Source organism: Marmota flaviventris, chromosome 15 (genome assembly GCF_047511675.1).
Source record: "Marmota flaviventris isolate mMarFla1 chromosome 15, mMarFla1.hap1, whole genome shotgun sequence".
Taxonomy (NCBI): domain Eukaryota; kingdom Metazoa; phylum Chordata; class Mammalia; order Rodentia; family Sciuridae; genus Marmota; species Marmota flaviventris.
The window spans coordinates 7,887,527-7,905,658 of record NC_092512.1 but is presented as its reverse complement, the minus strand read 5'-3'; the positions used below and the strand labels follow the sequence as shown (position 1 = coordinate 7,905,658).

Genomic DNA, 18,132 nt, shown 5'->3' with positions numbered 1-18,132 from the left:
TCCACAACTGGCCCCAGCTGTCATTCACTCAGCCTAAGGCTCAAAGCCTGGAAATCCAGGGTGCTACAGTCAACAGTGCTTATCCAGGCCAGGCACTGTTAGAAGAAACTGACAAACGTCCCTCACTTCATCCTCAGCTCAGCATGGGTAAACTGAGGCACAGAAAGGTGATGGGACTCAGCCCAAGGCTGCACGTGGGAAATGGGGTGCCAGGGTTAACGCCCAGCAGTGTGTTTCCTGCTTTCACCCACCACCCACAGGTCTTCTCCCAAGAAGCTGCTCTCACACCAGCTTCTCTCTCTCTCAACCACAGAAGACTGTGCAGCAAAGGCACTTTAGTGAACTCTGCCACCTCTGTTCTTCTTGCCCTAAGAGGGAACTGGAAGCAATGTCAAACATGCAGTAATTCCATAAAAAATTACAAACTACATGCCTTGATGCTTGATGGCCTGCTCAGAGGTGGCGGGGAGATGAGGAGGAGGAGTGGGGAGGATGAGAGGAGAGACAAACAAGGAAGAAGAAAAACTGTAAACCAGGAAGTGCTGGATGCCAAGCAGAAGCCACACACAGCCAACCACAAGGCCAGCACCACGCCCACCTCTTTTACCTAGAGTATTCCACACAACCTCCCAGTATCCACAGGAGAGCTCCACAACATCTATGTGCACATGGGGAGGGGGTATGTAAACACATCTGCATATAAATGTGTATATATGTACCTGAGTTTATATGTAAGCATGTATGTAAACGTGTGTGCATGCATATAAAATGGATTTTTATGTTTCACACAAATTGCTGTGAAAAGATCTCAGAAAGGACAGGTGATCTGTCCAAAGCCACAGAGCCTGTGAGCATGCTGGAGACAATATTGGAAGCCAGCATTCAGCCTCAAAACCCACTGTACCCAAATACCTTGACTTCACCCTTAGTGACGAAATGCCAGGGGGTTAATAGTTTCTATGCCACAAAGCCATGGCAGCACACCAAATTTCTGAAGCCTCATCTTGTGCTATCTGTGCCAGTAAACAATACAAAGTTAAAACACAACCACCCCTGGGGCCAGGTGTGCCTACTCTATGACTTGAGACAGCTCAGATCACTCTCAGGTGTTAGCCTCTTGAGTCAAGTTGAAATTTACAAAAATAAGCATTCATTCATTGTTACATGATCTTCCACCAGAGAACTAAACCAATACTGCCACTGTGAATACCGACAGCACCTCAAATTAACACATCACTTTTTTTAATAAAAGTGATTCACAGACACTATAAGTGCTTTACGACAAATAACACAATAACATGACAACAGTCCTCACTAGCATTCTCTGTGTTCTTAAATGTGCCCAATACTCCTAGTACAATCATCTAATTTAATCTGTTATCTACTTTAATCTCCCAACAACGTTCAGTGGCAGCTATTATCATCATCCCCATTGCTGGTAACTCTTCAAAATGTCATTTCAGAAATCCTTGCTTTATTTCTATTCTGTAGATCTTTCTTCTGGGGACGTTTCTCAGATGCTGACAAATTTGCACAGAAAGCAATTTGTTCATTCTAATCATTTTTTTCAAAATATTAGTGACACCTGGCTGTGAAAGCAGTCTGGTGGTGCCTTCCGTGAAGGAGGAGCTGGGAGGGGAAGGCCCTCTCTGCTTTCAGAACTGGACATCCACATGTGGATGGCCTGCAGCGGGGACACCTCCATATGCATCAATCTGAGAAAGCAATCAGCACCCAGGGGAGACAGGGCTGCCACTCGGGCGTGCTACTTACCAGCTCTGTGTGAACTTTAAGATGTGCCTGTAGCTTATATTTATCTGGAGTCGAGTAGTCACAGCCGTCAGTGGGACACTTCAGCAAGATGTTACTGTGTTTCTGAATTACATGGCGTTTAAGGCAGTTTTTGGTGATGGAAGAATAATGACACTGGGAGCAATAATACAGATGTTCCCGGGTGTGGGTGCGGACATGCATGTCAAAATGCACTTGGTACCAAAAAAGTTTGCCTAAAAAAATATTTTCACATGAGAACAAGGAAGTTTCTTTTATACTGAATTTGAATTTTTTAAAAATTATTATTATTTTTTAATACTAGATCTCTCTTTTGCGTGCTTGTCCAGGTCACCCTTCATGCTTTCCACCACAATTCTGTCTGGAAATTACTTTTCAACAGTGGCAGATTGCACATATTAAGGTTCTATCACCTTGTGCATGTTGTCAGGGATGGGGAAGGGAAAGAAATGTTCCTTGAGGACCAAACACTATGCTGTACATGCACAACCAGAGGAGTCTCTAAACCAACCCCACTGGCAGTCCCAGGACACTGGGTGTGGAGTTGGGCTCCCCACTCCCTGCATCCCAACTCCCAGGAGACCCAGGAGTCGTGCTTTCACTGTGCACTGGAAGGGTGCCATTCGGGGCCTCTCTACCAAGAGCTGCAGCCGTTTTCATACCCTCTCTCTGCTCACCTAGAAGTGGCCACAACTCACAGCTCAACTTGACACCTGTCACATACCAGAAGAAAGATTCTTCTTAGGCAGAGTGCTGACAGAGGCTGTGTGTAACCCTCAGCATGTGCACGTGACCAAACCAGCACGGTCAACTGTGCAGTCATCTTGGCTGCCTCCAAAGATGCCAACTGCTACCTGCAACACAGGGTCACCTGTTCCTATCTACCATGGAGGAGGGTGGCTCATTTAAGAGTTGTTCTTTGCAAAGAGACATGAGCTCAAGTAGAGCCCGAGGTAACAGAATCCTGGGCATGGACAGGGCTGCTGGGAAAGAGAGCTTTACTTGGCACACGCCCGGTGCGGCCTTTCCTTACCACAGTATTCACACTCCAGGTCTCCATAAACCTTCCGGATCCTCTCACACAAGCCAGTGTTCATTTGCTTCTTCTGCAAACTGTCCAACACCTTCATGAATGCAGTGCTGCCAGGCCGGTGCTCAGAGGCAGGTTTGCAAGAGTCAGGACAACACATGATGTCCCGACTATCGGCCGCCTGAGGAAGGAGGTCTGCAGCCTCAGCAGGGTTTGACCTGAGACATCTGCTAGGATCTGGTTCACTGGCTGGAAGTACAGCTGCCTTCTGGCCCTCGCTTGGTGGGCTCTCAGCACTCTCGGTCTCCTGAGTGGGTCCTACATTTTTGGCCTTGGGCAGCAATAGTGTGATTTCTTGCCCCTGAGTCTGGGCTGAGCCTCCATGCTGGGGATCCAGGGTTGTCTCAGCAGCAGCAGCAGCAGCCTCAGTAGAGGAGGCATCATTTTTCAACAAAAAATCATCTGAAACCACAGCTAGAGAATGCAAATCTGATGTGACCACCGTGGTTTCCAGTTCACAGGGAGACAGGGCAGTACTTTCCACCTGAGCGGGGGCCAAGGGCACAGGCATTTGAACAGGGACTTCCAGTTCCTTTTGCCCCTCGTCCTGCTGAGCAGCCTCAGGACAGGTCTCCTCCTTGAGCACATCCATCCCCTGGCACACACACTCCTCCTCCACGAGCTGCAGCTGGTCTGCCAAGGCTTCCTGTTGGATGTCTCCCCCGGGTTCCAGGAGGCAGAAACTCTGGTTGATGGAGCTGGTGAAAACCAAGGCCTCCTGGGCTGGCCCGTGCACCTCTTTGATGTGGGAGCGCAGCCTGATCGAGCTGACGAACTTCTTGAGGCAGATGGCACAGACGTACACAAAGGGGTGCTTCCTGACATGCAGCTCCAGAGCCTGGTACTTGGTGGCCCCATGGCCACAAAGCTCACAAGCAAAGGGCCACTTGTCACCATGGACCAGCATGTGGCGATCACGGTCCAGCTCGTTCTTGAATTTGCGCTCACAGATGTGGCAATCATACAGCAGCTGCCGCTTGCCTTCCCTGGTCATCAGGCGGAGCTCGTCCAAGGCCTCCTTGACCTTCTTGTCCTGTGGATCATGTGTGTCCCGGATGTGCTTGATGAGGTTCTTGACATCGGAGTACTTCTTCTTGCAGAAACGGCAGTGCTGCTTGATCTTCTTGTGCACCCGCTCGATGTGCACCTTGAGGTGGCCCTTGCTGAGGCAAGTGAAAGAGCAGTAATCACAAGCAAACTTCTCCCCGGTGTGCTTGCGCAGGTGCACGTTGAGGTTGGCCTTGATGGCACTGGCATAGCTGCACTGGGGGCACTTGTATGGCTTCTCGTTGGTGTGGATCCTCAGGTGGGCCTGTAATGAGTGCTTGAACTTGAAGACCTTGTTGCAGTACTCACAAGTGAAGATTTTCAGCTGGGTGGGACCTAGCCTAGAGACAGAAGACAGCACAGTTACTTTCCTCAGTAAGCAAACACCAAATGCTTAGTAGTGAACTCAGTGAGGTGGAGGACGTATGAAAGCATCATTCACTCAACAAATAGCACTGGAAGAACAGCTGGCCAGTCACAGACCAGATGGAAGAGCAGGTCCTGGTCCTATAGGAGCTCAGTCTAGGGAAAGAGAAGATGGGCCAGACAACACTGTGGACAGGGTGGCAAGAACTGAGAGGTATACATGCAGGGTAAAAGGAGAGAGACCTCTAATTTGGACGAAGGAGCTGGGGAAAACTTGCTGAAAGAAAAGTCTTAAAAAATAAGAAAGAAGGCAGAGGGATATGAGATGTGTCACTCACGACAGCAATCATGTGTGTTCAAGAGCTGATCTATTCACATTCTGGGATTTTTTAACAGAACCAGTCTTACTGGGATAAATTCAGTCTCCATGAGACTAAATACAACTAGTTTGTTCAGCTGGTATTGTTGTTGTTTGGGGACAGGAGGGTCTGTTTGTTTGTTCTGGGTACTAGGGATTGAACTAGGGTACTTTACCACTGAATCACAGCCCCAGCCCTTTTTACTTTTTTATTTTGAGAAGAGTCTTGATAAATTGCTTAGGGCCTCAATAAGTCGCTGAGGCTAGTCTCAACCTTGCCATCCTCCTGCCTCGGCTTCCTGAGTCACTAGGATTATAGGCCTGTGCCCCCACGCTCACTTGTTCTGCTGTTTTGATAAATCCAGAACTGCCTGTTCATTCCACTATCTGTTGGGATGACCTCATTCCCATTTTGCAAGTTTCCGTGTAAGGGCCACTCATTAGGGAAAGACACCAGGCCTTTTTCCAGGTCTTTGCTTCTTCCAAGAGAAGAAGAATTTGGAACAAGTCCTAGAATTCTCTAGCTGAGCTCCCACCTCTCCCTCTCTGGAGGAGGGGCCTGGCTGTGCAGACAGCAGGTGCTCAGCCTGGGAGGCATCTGCACACAGGGCCAGCAGTGGCTTGGCTTGCAGGTGTGAGCAGCAGGCTGCCTCATACCGCAGCACAGCTAGAAAGATCAGTCCCCATGGTGGTCACGGGCAGAGCTGACATCAGACTCTGTCCTTCTCCTCCATCATGGCTGGTTTAGACCTCAGATGGGAAAACACATTGTCATTTATTAAACTCATATACATTGAAACAAATGACTGCCAGTGATTAACACCTGCCAATGTGTGATAGACACTGTCAGATTTTGCATGTGGTAGAAAATAAAAGCATGGTGTGCCTCGTAGAGCCTGTACCCTTCAATGTGGCAACACAAACACTAAACAAGATAGAGCAGCAGCTAATGATTATTGAGGACCTCTAACATGGCCAACTGTCTCCGACTATTCCACCCTACCTATCATGCCCATTTTACAGATAAGGAAAGTGAGCGTTTGCCCAACATTTTAAAACTGGTAAGCAATCTGAACACAGGCAGACTACATGCTTCTAGAGCCTGCCCACTCATCTTCTCCCTCTGCTCTCTGAAATGACTGATGCAGAGCAGCATCCCCAGGGATCCTGCACACAGAGAAGGCTCCTGTATGAGTTTCACTGCTGTCGAAATGGTAGATACTTGTTTCAGCACATGACAGTCACCAAAAGTATTTCAGTAGCACTAGAGACAGGAACAGGCAGAGGAGACCAAAGAAGCAGGTAGGACTTCCTCTGTAGCTGTCACTGCTCCTCCCAGATTTATGTGTGATAAATCCAGAACTGCCTGTTCATTCCACTAACTGTTGGGATGACCTCATTCCCATTTTGCAAGTTTCTGTGTAAGGGCCACTCTGAGGTGGCAGGGCCAGCCTGAGAAGACCTGTTCTCCTGACACTAAGGCGAACCCTTCAAGGTAACAACAAATCAGATGAGCATTTTAAAGTCATCTCATTGGCTTCCATAAATCATCCAGTGAGTCAAGAAGGACCTGTGACACAACAGTAATCATGAGAGCCATTGATCAGATAGCATCAGCTCTACCTACTACAACTGTAAAGTCTGCATTTGTGAAACTATCCACACAACCAGGTCTGATCAATACAGTGTACCTCATCTCTGAATCAACACCATTTAAATGGACTGTAGTCCATAAATACCAGTGGGTACAACTCAATGATGTAATTTAAATATTCAAATTTGAAAGTTCCTAGTATGCCTGCATCCTAGACCCAGGGCATATTTAAGCAAAGTAATTTGGACCTTTCCCAAATGACAAAGATATCCAGAAGGTGATAACATTGTATTGGTATGAAGAATAGTAAAGAAAAAAAATCCCTGTAATGTTAATTAAATAAACAAATCACAGCATTTCCTCCTCTAATGCAAGATCAAAATGGTCTTAAGAGAATCTTCTGAGCTTCTGTATTATTAGACAAGTACCTAGCAAAGCCCTATGTGCCCTGTTCCTGGCAGAGAAGATGCAGGGCAACTGGCCTTTGACTCTGATCACAAACCACTATGACTGTGAGCAGATGCACAGGGATGCAGAGTCCACATAATTTCTACTGGATTAATTTACTCCAATGTTGCCTATTCAGTGAGAGAGCTAATGTCACCCTGCATTTAGAAAGAAACTTTAAAAGTTCATATACCTTAGCCCAGTTGATCCACCTCTGGGAATCTCTCTGAAAGAAAGCATTTCAGATGAAGTTGCTCGTTGTCCATTTTCCACAGTCTTTAAGAACAGAAAGCTGCTTGAAGGCATCAACATACAGAACTACTTTCATTGCACATTCTTTTTTTCACTCATTCGTTCATTTAGAAAAGGGTAACAGGCACTAGAGATACAAAGGGAACGAAGGCAAACCCATCCCTGCTCTCGGGAGCTCACCCTGCTGATTTCCAGTCACAGTAGGACCATCAGCAGCAGGGATCTTCCCTGCTGGAAGGAAAATGCAGGATGCTTCCAGCACCTTGTTCAGGCAGATGACCTGATCTGAGGGACTGGGAAGGCCTCCCCGCAGACGGCACGTCTGAGCAGACAGCCAAAGAACGAACAGCAGCTAACTAAGCCAGCGTGCGGGGATGCATCAGGGAAGGGCAACAGGTACCACAGGGGAGATCAGAGAGTGAAAACGGTCAGCTGGCTGGAGCAGGCGGCCGAAGCTCACGTTCCTTCAGGAGGAGACGGTGGGGAAGGAGACTCTGAGGTGGCAGGGCCAGCCTGAGAAGACCTGTTCTCCTGACACCAAGGCGAACCCTTCAAGGTAACAACAAATCAGATGAGCATTTTAAAGTCATCTCATTGGCTTCCATGTCCAGAGCTGAGCAGACTGTCCTACATCCTTAATAAGTCATAGCATATAGCTGAGAAGCAAGACGTGTGGGAATGATCTGAGTTATAATGAAAATGTAACATGACTAAGTTTCAAATACAAAATACAAAATCACACATAAAACACAAACTCAATTTTATAAAATGAATATACTGAAAAGGGCCATAGGGAATACATCAAAAATATGAACTGTCTTTGGGTTAGTGACAAATTACTTTTTCCTTAGTTTTCTGGACTTAGAAAATTTTCTATATAAATCTGTATCATACCTAAAGAAAAAAAATGATATAACCTAAACCTCTTAATCTATATTTTACAGAGCAGAGTCCTCATGAAAAAAAAAGCTGCCTTTCTTAACTATTTTATAATTTGCACAATGAATATTAACAACACACATAACAGGATGTGGCCTAAATCTATCGATGGAATTTTGAATACATTCTCCTGTTACTAGGGTGTCATTCAGCTGAAGCCCTCCTAACAGACCTTGAAATACTGTGACGATAATTGGTTAAGCAAATCCCCCTGAGACAGAGAACAATCATGAGATTAATTCAATTACAGATTCGTCAAGGGAATGAGTCTTCTTACGACTCCATCAAAGACTTCAGTTGTTCACATTTACAACAGTGAACTGAGGCTACAAATTATGGAGCTCACCACATGATGTGACAGTGTAATGGTGAGACGTGTGTCAGGTACCACGTGATGTGACAGTGTAATGGTGTGATGTGTGTCAGGCATCACACTCACGTCTCATCATTTATTCTCACCCTGAACTAAGATTCTACCAGACAACTTAGGCCAGGGTGACAGATGATCAAAAGCAAATGACTGTGTCAAGCTGCACAGAGCACAAAGTTCACAGCATGGGGACTGAGTCAGACTCTGTCACATGCCAGCACCTAGCATTTAACAGACACATGGCTTGCTAAGTTGAACTCAGGGTGAAGAGTCTAGAACCACCATAGGGTTGTCCGGTCTTTGGGCTTGAGTTCTACCCAAGAAGCTTTTACTTTGCCTCTTCTAGAAACAGGGAAACACTGGAAACTGGCATCTCTTTGCCTTTAATTGTATGTGGGAAAATGTTTTCAGAACTCTGGTGGTCACTTTGCTGATGGACTTCTGCAAGGACATATCACAGCTGAGACAACCCCCCAGGAGGAGGGCATAGGAACATACTCCTTCACACAGGGGCAGATTGACTGCTCCGTGCACTGGGAGCATAGTGTCTAATGGTGGTTCATGTTTGAAGGATTAATACCCTACCATGCATCAATTTCACTTCTATCAATTTATCCCACAAGAAGCCTAGAATTATGGGAAGATGAGGGTTCAGAATGTTAATCACTACATTGTCCATCATAGCAAATACTGGCTATTTAAATGACAAGAGGCCCACATGATAGCAAACACAAATTTTTGTAGTGCTGGGGATCAAACCCAGGGCCCTGCAAATGCCAGGCAGGAACTCCACCACTGAGCTATATCTCCAGCTCTTAATATTTTTTAAAATGAAAGGTTTTCGGAGCACAACAGACACTAGTATGGCAATATGTAAATCAATGGATGTGTAACTGATGTGATTCTGCAATCTGTGTATGGGGTGAAGGTGGGAGTTCATAACCCACTTGAATCAAAGTGTGGAATATGATATGTCAAGAAATTTGTAATGTTCTGAACAACCCACAATAAAAAATTAAAAAAAAAAAAAAAGAAAGAAAGAAAGGTTTTCATGGTGCAGTATGTTCTTTTAGAAGTTGAAAATAATACAGTTGGTATTTCATGTTTAAAAACATAATAAAATTAAAGCAATGTGTGTTGATATATCATGATAAAATTATGGACATATGAACCAAACTACCAAGTCATTAAATCTGGAAAAGGGAACTGTGGTTTACATGAATTCACATTATATGGGATGTCTGAACCATTTACAACATGCTTGTAGTACTTCTGAAAGAGGGGAATGAAAACTGTTTACCATACGTAGAATAGAGAAGACAGGCTATGTTTATACCTTTCCTAATAAAGGTTAAACACATTTGCTTGAAGTGAAATGCTCCACCTTCATTAAGCCAATTGGTGCTCAGTTCCAAAAGCAAGCTGCTCTGCCTTGCATTTCAGAGGCAGTATATACTAGGAGCTGTGAGGGAGGGTGAATTCTTTCCTCACGTCAAGAAGGCAACATCCTTCACAAATAAGCTTGTAAACAGACAGCAGACGACAAACATACTGACCCTCCTAGTGCTCTGTGGAGGTCACTTATGCTTACCCTCCAGTTGGGGTCACACAGATCAGTACACTTACCTGCTTGACTTCATGGGTTGCTCATAGGGGGTCTGCTGAATGGCGTATTCCTGGTACCCTCTCCGAGGCACCAGATCTGCCGCAGTGGTATCGGGATTTGCTGCTCCTGTTTCCGGAGGCCCCGCCTCCACTGGAATGATCTTGGTAGCACCTGAGGTGGAGGCACAATACACTGCTGACTGGGAGGCACTAGAAAAGGCTGACCCATCCCAGCAGAGGCAGTGCTGCTGGAAGGCTACCTCCTTACTGCAGGAGTCCTGTGCAACACACTAGCTGTTCTCCAGCTGACACATTTAACTTGCATGTGTGCAAGTGTGTGTATGTGTGTGTGAGGGAAGAAGGGGCAAGTTTTCTAATCCATCTAAATGTCCTCATGATGGACATCTCTACTTACAATCATATACACGTTATGTGCAAAGTTTATTCAGAGCCACACATGTTGAGCTTTAAGCACAGGCTGCAGGAGATAGCATGGAAGGACAAAAGAGACTACAAACAGGAATTTACACCCTCTGGGGCCAGTCCCAAATACGACATTACCTTAACATCTCTGGAATTCTCCTTCCATGCCATCATTATGATATGAAAAGTTCAGAATGAAAAATCTCTAAGGTCACCTTTGCTTCTGCAATTTTATAATGTGAAATGATCAAAGACCACTCTTATAGCAGTGAACCCTCACACGTGTATACACATACCAAGTGTGTGTGTGCATGGACCTGTGTGTCAGGGGGATGGGAGGTGTCAACTGCTGTTAAGAAAAGTTTCTAATATTGTTTGATATTGTTTCTGGAATATCAAAGAGAACTAATTACACTTTCACCTTACTGTCAAAATCTCAAAATATTGCCACCAAATTTTGAGAAAAATTGTGGAAACTTTCTCTAGCAACCACTGGAAATAGAAAACCCTCCTATAATAATAGAACAGAACAGAATAATCATTCAGAACAGAATAATACTGTTCTGAAGTGAAATTGGGCAAAGTGACTTTCCAGAAAGTTCTAGGCACCTAATTTTACATTGTATATTCTGTACTGATTGCCTGACTCTGCAGTGAAATATTTATTCAGAGTTTTCACTTAAAATTGTGAGTTACTATTAGCATTGAAAATATACTTTAAAAAAGCAAAAGAAAATAGATACTTAAAAGGCAGTAGCTGTTTTTAAAGTCCTAAACTTGATCTTGTAAATTTTTTGACAGCTACCATTCCAAATAAATAGGAAAAAAATAAAAATATTATCATGCTTTGAAATCTACTATTATAAGCCCCTATTTGTCTAAAATGTCGCATCCTAGAAGAGACTTTTAAAAATAGCATGGCATATCCACCAGTTATTTCATGTAAAAAGGAATTAGAAATGGAAATTTCTAGTAATACACAATATTTGGAGAACCCACTAAAAATACAAATAGTTAAGCAGAGTTCCCAGGGTCAGGGGAGCAGCAGTGTCTGTCTAGGCTGGCTTCCCAGGAAGAGGCAGGTGCTGGTAGCAAGGGAGGGGATCTCCAGTGGAGGCTCTGGGGCACACAAGCCAGTGCTCCTGGAGAGGCCAATCCAGAGACACTGTGGCAGGCAGACGCTCTGTGGGCAGCAGCCTTTGCTACTCCACACATTACCCACACAGTCCTGGGGAGGAAGTAAGTCTGTCATTGTCCCAAATTCATGGGTGACTAAATGACAGCCCCATCGGCAAATGAACCACCCAAGACCACAGTTCTGGTTTGAGCCTGAACTCCCAATAAGACTACCCTGCCAGGCTGCTCCAGGTCAGTCCTGCTGAAAGCCCATTTTGCCATTCCCACCCATCATGGGCACCTGGAATGGCTTCGTGAGCAGTTAGAACCACACTGATGATGGGTTTCTTGGCTCCAGAAAGCTGTCCCGCCTCCTTTCCTGAGATCTTCTGGACCTTCTCTGTTTTCTGCGCCCGAGGTCTTTTAGGGCCCTTTTCTCGATCATCGTCCTTATACTTCTTTTCTAGTTCAATATCCGACTCATTACCTAGGGAGAAAATGCCAAGATATATAAACTAGCCTTCCAAATTAGTGACAGAGTCACTCCTGGGGTGACGACAGTAAAGGAGATGGGACCTCCCTGCCTCTCCTTGGCCCACAGAGCCATGCAGGCCACTGTGTCACCCAAGGCACCATCTCTTGGCTTGTTATCCCTTCAGTGCAATGCAGTTCACTGCACCCAGCCCAGGACACCTGCAGGCACAAGAATGCACTGACAGGTGAAGCTGACTTCAGATTTAATAACAATCAACACTGCACTGAACACTCACAGTGTGAGAAAGAAGCCACTCTCTTACTGGCTTATCTGCCCAATGACTCTGCATGCAGCCTGGTGGGTGTAAACGGTGATGCAGGCGGACCCTGCCCTGGCAGCCCCTGTGGCCCAACAGGAGAGACACGCATGCAAAAGGTGCAGTCAAGAGCAGTCTGCTCTGCACTGAATGGAACAGAAGGGTACAGAAAGGAAGAATTTATCTGCGAAGTCAGAAAGGCATTAGAGAAATATCCCTCAGCTATGCATAAAAGTCAAATTTAGTGACGGGCAGTTGGGAGTATAGCGGTCAGAGCCCAGAGCCAAGGAGAGTGGTGTCAAAGGAGTCAGTGTGGTAGGAAATGGGGGTGCCCCAGGATGAGAAAGGAAAGACAAGGAGCATTCCAGAGCTCTGACTCATGAGGAAGGAGGGTATTAAAAAAAAAAAAAAAATCTGGTAAAGGGAGTAAGTCCAAGTCTTGGAGGCTTGACTGCCCAGGAGAAATCTAGGATCTTCCTTTGGTGCTTGCCAGGGGGTGAACCTCCAATGATCACGGAGCCCAGTCACACAGCTGAGTGAGAGAAGCTGTGAAGTGGCTTGAATGACAGAGCACAGGCCTGGCTCCTGTTCCCAGGGGCCCCGGTTCAGATGGTGACTCACATCTTCTGAAGGTTCAAAGGGAGAAATCTAATTATCCAAAGGCTGACCCTAATCTAGAATTCCTTAAAGCAATTAGGAGCCAAACAAAACATGTCTCTAGTTCCCACACAATGGCAGACTCCCAGGTGCACCTCTTGGAAGGCAATGGTGAGCCACCAAAGCAGACCAAGCCAGAGAACAGGCAGACAAAACCACGCTCTGAGTGTGCATCAGTGCTGTGGAGGGTGCGCTGGATGAGCTCAATCAGCACTCAAACACACAGAACGAGTCCATCGCCACTGGCAGCAACCTTCACAGAGGAACACGGTATCCTCCAGAGGGGCAAGGAAAGCTTCTCTGCTAAATCTGAGGAGCACAGAGTCCTCTCTGAATGCTGTGAGAGCATGCTATTTGAGCTCCCTGCGAGAGAAGGAAATACAGGAAGGACGGGTGGGGAGCTCTCTTAGAATGAAAGTCATAGAATCTATAATGAGCTGCCTTGGGTCCCTGTTTCAGAGTGCATGCCACTCCACATAAGTCTTTTTCAGAGTGCATTTGGGGTGAATGGGTAGGCACAGGACAGGCAATAAGACAAGCAGGCACAAGGAGTGCGTTTGGAAAGTGCTGGAATGTGGGGTTATCAGGGAGGTGCAACCAGAGCCAGGAGCAATAAGAAGCCAGGTGAGTGGGAAAAGTCAAGGGAAGCAGGCAAAGGCAAAGTGGCAGTCTGTTCCCTGGAAGCTGAGGCAGCCTCAGCAATCCAACACCTAGACCGCAAAGGCAGCCTGGAGAAGGATGGACTGACTCCGGGAAGGAGAGTCCATCACGACGAGGCCAGAGAAAAACTTGGCTAAGGAGCTTAATGATAAGAACCCACATTCTCAGTTTCTGTTCTACAACTGAAGGTTGGAGTGCTTGGCCTAGAGTCCAGGCACTTGGATCATCTCTAGAGCCATAAAACAGTGTTAGGGAAGTTTCAAATTGACTGGAAAAGGCCCTTAACCATATAATTAGAATCAACAATCAATATGTTAATATCAAACTGAAGAGAAAAATGAGTAGCTGAGTTCGTGACTCAGACAGAACTGCACACCTCACTCCAAGGCCAAATCAAGGACCAATGTCCATCCTTGAAGGATACAGGACACCTATGGGGGTGCACAGGCAGAGGTGGAGCTGGAGGTCTCCACAGCTGCTGTTGGGGCTCACGTTCTGACAGGCTTGGTGGCATCATGCCCACAGCAGTGTGGGCTTTATTTTATTTTATTTTTATTTTTAGTGGCTATAACAAAAACATTTCCAAAGGTCTACAAATTGTCTGAGTCATAGAAGTCTTTTTTGTAGTCTGCATATTGGGTGATACACATGCATAAATAACTAAAGCAGAATATGCTGGTTGTTATAAAAAGGTAGAAACAACATCTTATAGAATTTTTGCCCTTAAAATGATGCTTCACTGTATAATAGAATTTGCCATGGGATACAATTCAATATATGGGAGATATATTGAATATATGATATGGTCCCATAAAAAGTACCTGAGAATTAGAGCTCACCAAAGCATAAGCCAGTTGATGGCATGAATCAAAAACCAAACAAGCAAACACACACTATAGCTGGGGGTTAGTAGGAGGCAGAGTTGTAGGAGGTGGGGGTTAGTAGGAGGTGGGGGTTAGTAGGAGGCGGGGGGGTTAGTAGGAGGAGGGGGGTTAGTAGGAGGTGGGGTTAGTAGGAAGTGGGGGGTTAGTAGGAGGTGGGGGTAGTAGGAAATGGGGTTAGTAGGAGGTGGGGGTAGTAGGAGGTGGGGGTTAGTAGGAGATGGGGGTTAGTACGAGGTGGGGGTTAGTAGGAGGTGGGGGTTAGTACGAGGTGGGGGTTTGTACGAGGTGGGGGTTAGTACGAGGTGGGGGTTAGTAGGGGATAGGAGGAGGTGGGGGTAGTAGGAGGTGGGGTTAGTAGGAGGTGGGGGTTAGTAGGAGGTGGGGGTAGGAGGAGGTGGGGGTAGTAGGAGGTGAGGTGGGGGTAGTAGGAGGTGGGGTTAGTAGGAGGTGGGGGTTAGTAGGAGGTGGGGGTTGGTAGGAGGAGGTGGGGGTTAGTAAGAGGTAGGCTTAGTAGGAGTGGGGGTTAGTAGGAGGTGGGGGTTAGTAGGAGGTGAGGGTAGTAGGAGGTGAGGTGGAGTAGTAGGAGGTGGGGGTTAGTAGGAGGTGGGGTTAGTACAAGGTGGGGGTTAGTACGAGGTGGGGGTTAGTAGGAGGTGGGGGTAATAGGAGGTGGGGTAGTAGGAGGTGGGGTAGTAGGAGGTGGGGGTTAGTAAGAGGTGGGGGTTAGTAGGAGGTGGGGGTTAGTTAGAGGCAAGGGGTTAGTAGGAGGCAAGGGGTTAGTAGGAGGCGGGGGGTTAGTAGGAGGCGGGGGGTAGTAGGAGATGGGGGGTAGTAGGAGGTGGGGGGTAGTAGGAGGCGGGGGGGGTTAGTTAGAGGCAGGGGGCTAGTAGGAGGCGGGGGGGGGGGGTTAGTAGGAGGTGGGGGTAGTGGGAGGTGGGGGATAGTGGGAGGGGGGGGATAGTGGGAGGGGGGTTTAGTTAGAGGCAGGGGGCTAGTAGGAGGCGGGGGGGGGTTAGTAAGAGGTGGGGGTTAGTAGGAGGTGGGGGTAGTAGGAGGTGGGGTAGTAGGAGGTGGGGGTTAGTTAGAGGCAAGGGGTTAGTAGGAGGCAGGGGGGTAGTAGGAGATGGGGGGTAGTAGGAGGCGGGGGATAGTAGGAGGCGGGGGGGGGGTTAGTTAGAGGCAGGGGGCTAGTAGGAGGCGGGGGGGTTAGTAGGAGGTGGGGGTAGTAGGAGGTGGGGGTTAGTAAGGGGGGGGTTAGTAGGAGGTGGGGGTTAGTAGGAGGTGGGGGTAGTAGGAGGTGGGGTTAGTAGGAGGGGGGGTTAGTAGGAGGTGGGGGTAGTAGGAGGTGGGGTAGTAGGAGGTGGCTGAAGAGCTCCCATGCTCTGCAGGGAGGGAGGGGACCATTCTGCTCTAGGCGGCAGGCATTGTGAGCACACTGCAGAGCTGGTGATGAACATGGGGGGGGGGGGCAAGGTTTGGAAGCCTTGTCACATTAAAATCCAGTGTGGGGAAAGCCCTGAGTTGTGAACAAGGCAGGACTGGGCCAGAATCCGCCTGTCGGCTAACTCTTCAGCAGCTCCTGCTTGAACTTTCCTCTGGGAAAGTGGCTGCTGGGAAGTGCCAGTGCTGGCACCCACCCTACCCCTACCCACTTCCAGCTCCCTCCCCTCTTTGAGGGCAAGAGCCCCTCCACAGAGCTAAGAAGCTGCTGCAGCTGTCCTACAGGACCTGGGCCCAGCCAGTGGTGTCCAGGAGAAGGGGGCCAGGGGCTCTGAGAGGGGCTCTGCCGCCTAGTAGGTGAGAAACTGCCATGGACATTGCCATGCCCCTGCCTAGAACTGCAGCAGGGGCCAGCCACCATGGCAGGGCAAGTGGAAGCCCGGGTCAGTGCCTTCAGGGTCACAAAGGAAAAGGGAGATCCTGAACTTAATGGCACAGCTGTGCTGGACCCAAGGCCCAGACTCCTTGTCACGTAAGGAAGAGACTCGATTCTTAATTCGTTTTTAAATGATGCCTGCACTAGTAAGGTCTTGAGTAACACACTCAGAAACCACCTTATACCTGGACCCTAGAGTGAAACACTTTCTCCTCAAAAACCTGAACTGTCTCTTTCTCCTTAAACACCTTCAGTGGCTGCACTCCCTTCCTCATCAGGAGAAGGTGGTAGATAAAGCCCTCCAAGGTTTGCCATAAACCACCTATACCCTGCCCCTGCACAGATAAGGCCATGACTTCCAAGCACACATGCTCCCTCTGGGGGCTCCGACAATATGAACCACAAGTCAACCAAACCCCCCAAGCCGACTGCAGCTGCTGGATCTGCGCATGCACCCTGACCCACTGCAACGGCTGGGGGACAGTTGCTCCCCAAAGGCTCATGTGCCAGAGTCTTGCTGCCCAAAGCCAAAGTGATGATAGGGGGCAGGAAAAAGAAGGTGAAGGAGTAAGAAATGCAAGAGAGTAGGAAAAAAGCCTGGGAAAGACAGAGCAGGTGACAATCACGTGCCTTTCAATGCTACTGGACAGCCAACAGCCCCCTGCCTGGGCCTGTGGGCTCTCTGCACACTTCGGATCCTCCCTGACGCAGGAGCAGCCACAGTGAAGCCAGCAGCATCTCTCTGAACCACCACTGCAGTGACTGATGCTGGCAGCCACTGTGGCAGCATCCCCAGAGTCCAAACCCACAGCCCAGCAGCACCCTGTGAAAAACCCCTGGCTCCCTCTCTGCAATGCCCCAGTCCCCACACCCGCACGCCCACGTCCTGAGACTACATCCAGATAAACTGCCTGCAGCCACAGTGGCTCCCGGGCGCACAAACCAAGATACCCCCAGGACTACCCGAAGTGCACAGATGGGAGCCCCACAGCCTCTGTTCTCCATGTCACCCGCTGTGGACCCACAGCCCAGGCCAACCATGTTCTCGTCTCCAGAGCTTCAGAAGCCTCAGCACAGGATTTCTCATGGCTCTGGGCACACTGGGCCAGGAACCACACTGAGCAGCTAAGGTTCTTGGCAATGATCTTGGCAGATGGCTCCAGGACCAGGGCCCTATAGAGAAGAGCAGGTACACTCGCTGAGGCCAGTGCCCAGGGCATTAGGAAGCAATGAATAATTCAAGGTCAGACACCAACCATGTGGCTGGTGACAAGGACCAGCATGAAGACCTGGATGCTACCCAGAGACGATGGCCACAAGTGCAAGGGCTCAGCACTTCTTTGTGAAAGTGCAAGAAACATGGAGGGAAGAAGAGAAGGGCATTTTAACAAGTCTTGTTGGTAAGTCTATGCTCATTTCCTTTTGGACACCAGAGTTCGCATTCCCACTTGACCTGGGTGCTCATGAACTTCCCCGCATCCTCACTTGACCCATCTCTGCACTATGCAAGGCTGACTTTTCCCCACCGACGCGCCTCCTAGACTCCTGCTGGAAGTCATGCTGGTGGGTGCTTTTGTGAGTGCATGGCATTTCTCACCCAGCTCACCTGTATCTTGGCCTTTCAAGAAGGTGCTGTTACTAAAAAATGACAAAAGCATGGCATTTGCAGGGAAACGGATGGCACTAGAGCAGGTTATGCTAAGTGAAGCTAGACAATCCCTAAAAAACAAATGCCAAATGTCTTCTTTGATATAAGGAGAGCAACTAAGAACAGAACAGGGAGGAAAAGCATGAGAAGAAGATTAACATTAAACAAGGACGAGAGGTGGGAGGAAAAGGGAGAGAGAAGGGAAATTGCATGGAAAT

General features: G+C 47.8%; 1 protein-coding gene across 6 annotated transcripts in view; it reads right to left on the bottom strand.

Moving 5' to 3' along the window:
* Positions 1-18,132, bottom strand: part of Zfat (zinc finger and AT-hook domain containing) — a 179,930-nt gene that overhangs the window by 106,348 nt on the left and 55,450 nt on the right. For 5 of the 6 annotated variants that reach the window (XM_027950491.2, XM_027950500.2, XM_071602100.1 and 2 more), the window contains 4 exons: positions 11,700-11,885; positions 9,881-10,031; positions 2,825-4,269; positions 1,774-2,006 (listed from right to left, as the gene is read on the bottom strand). In XM_027950491.2, coding sequence (XP_027806292.1) covers positions 1,774-2,006; positions 2,825-4,269; positions 9,881-10,031; positions 11,700-11,885 — 2,015 coding nt within the window. Of the gene's footprint in view, positions 1-1,773; positions 2,007-2,824; positions 4,270-6,886; positions 6,947-9,880; positions 10,032-11,699; positions 11,886-18,132 lie in introns of those variants that run through there. The other variant, XM_027950508.2, reaches the window with a different exon arrangement.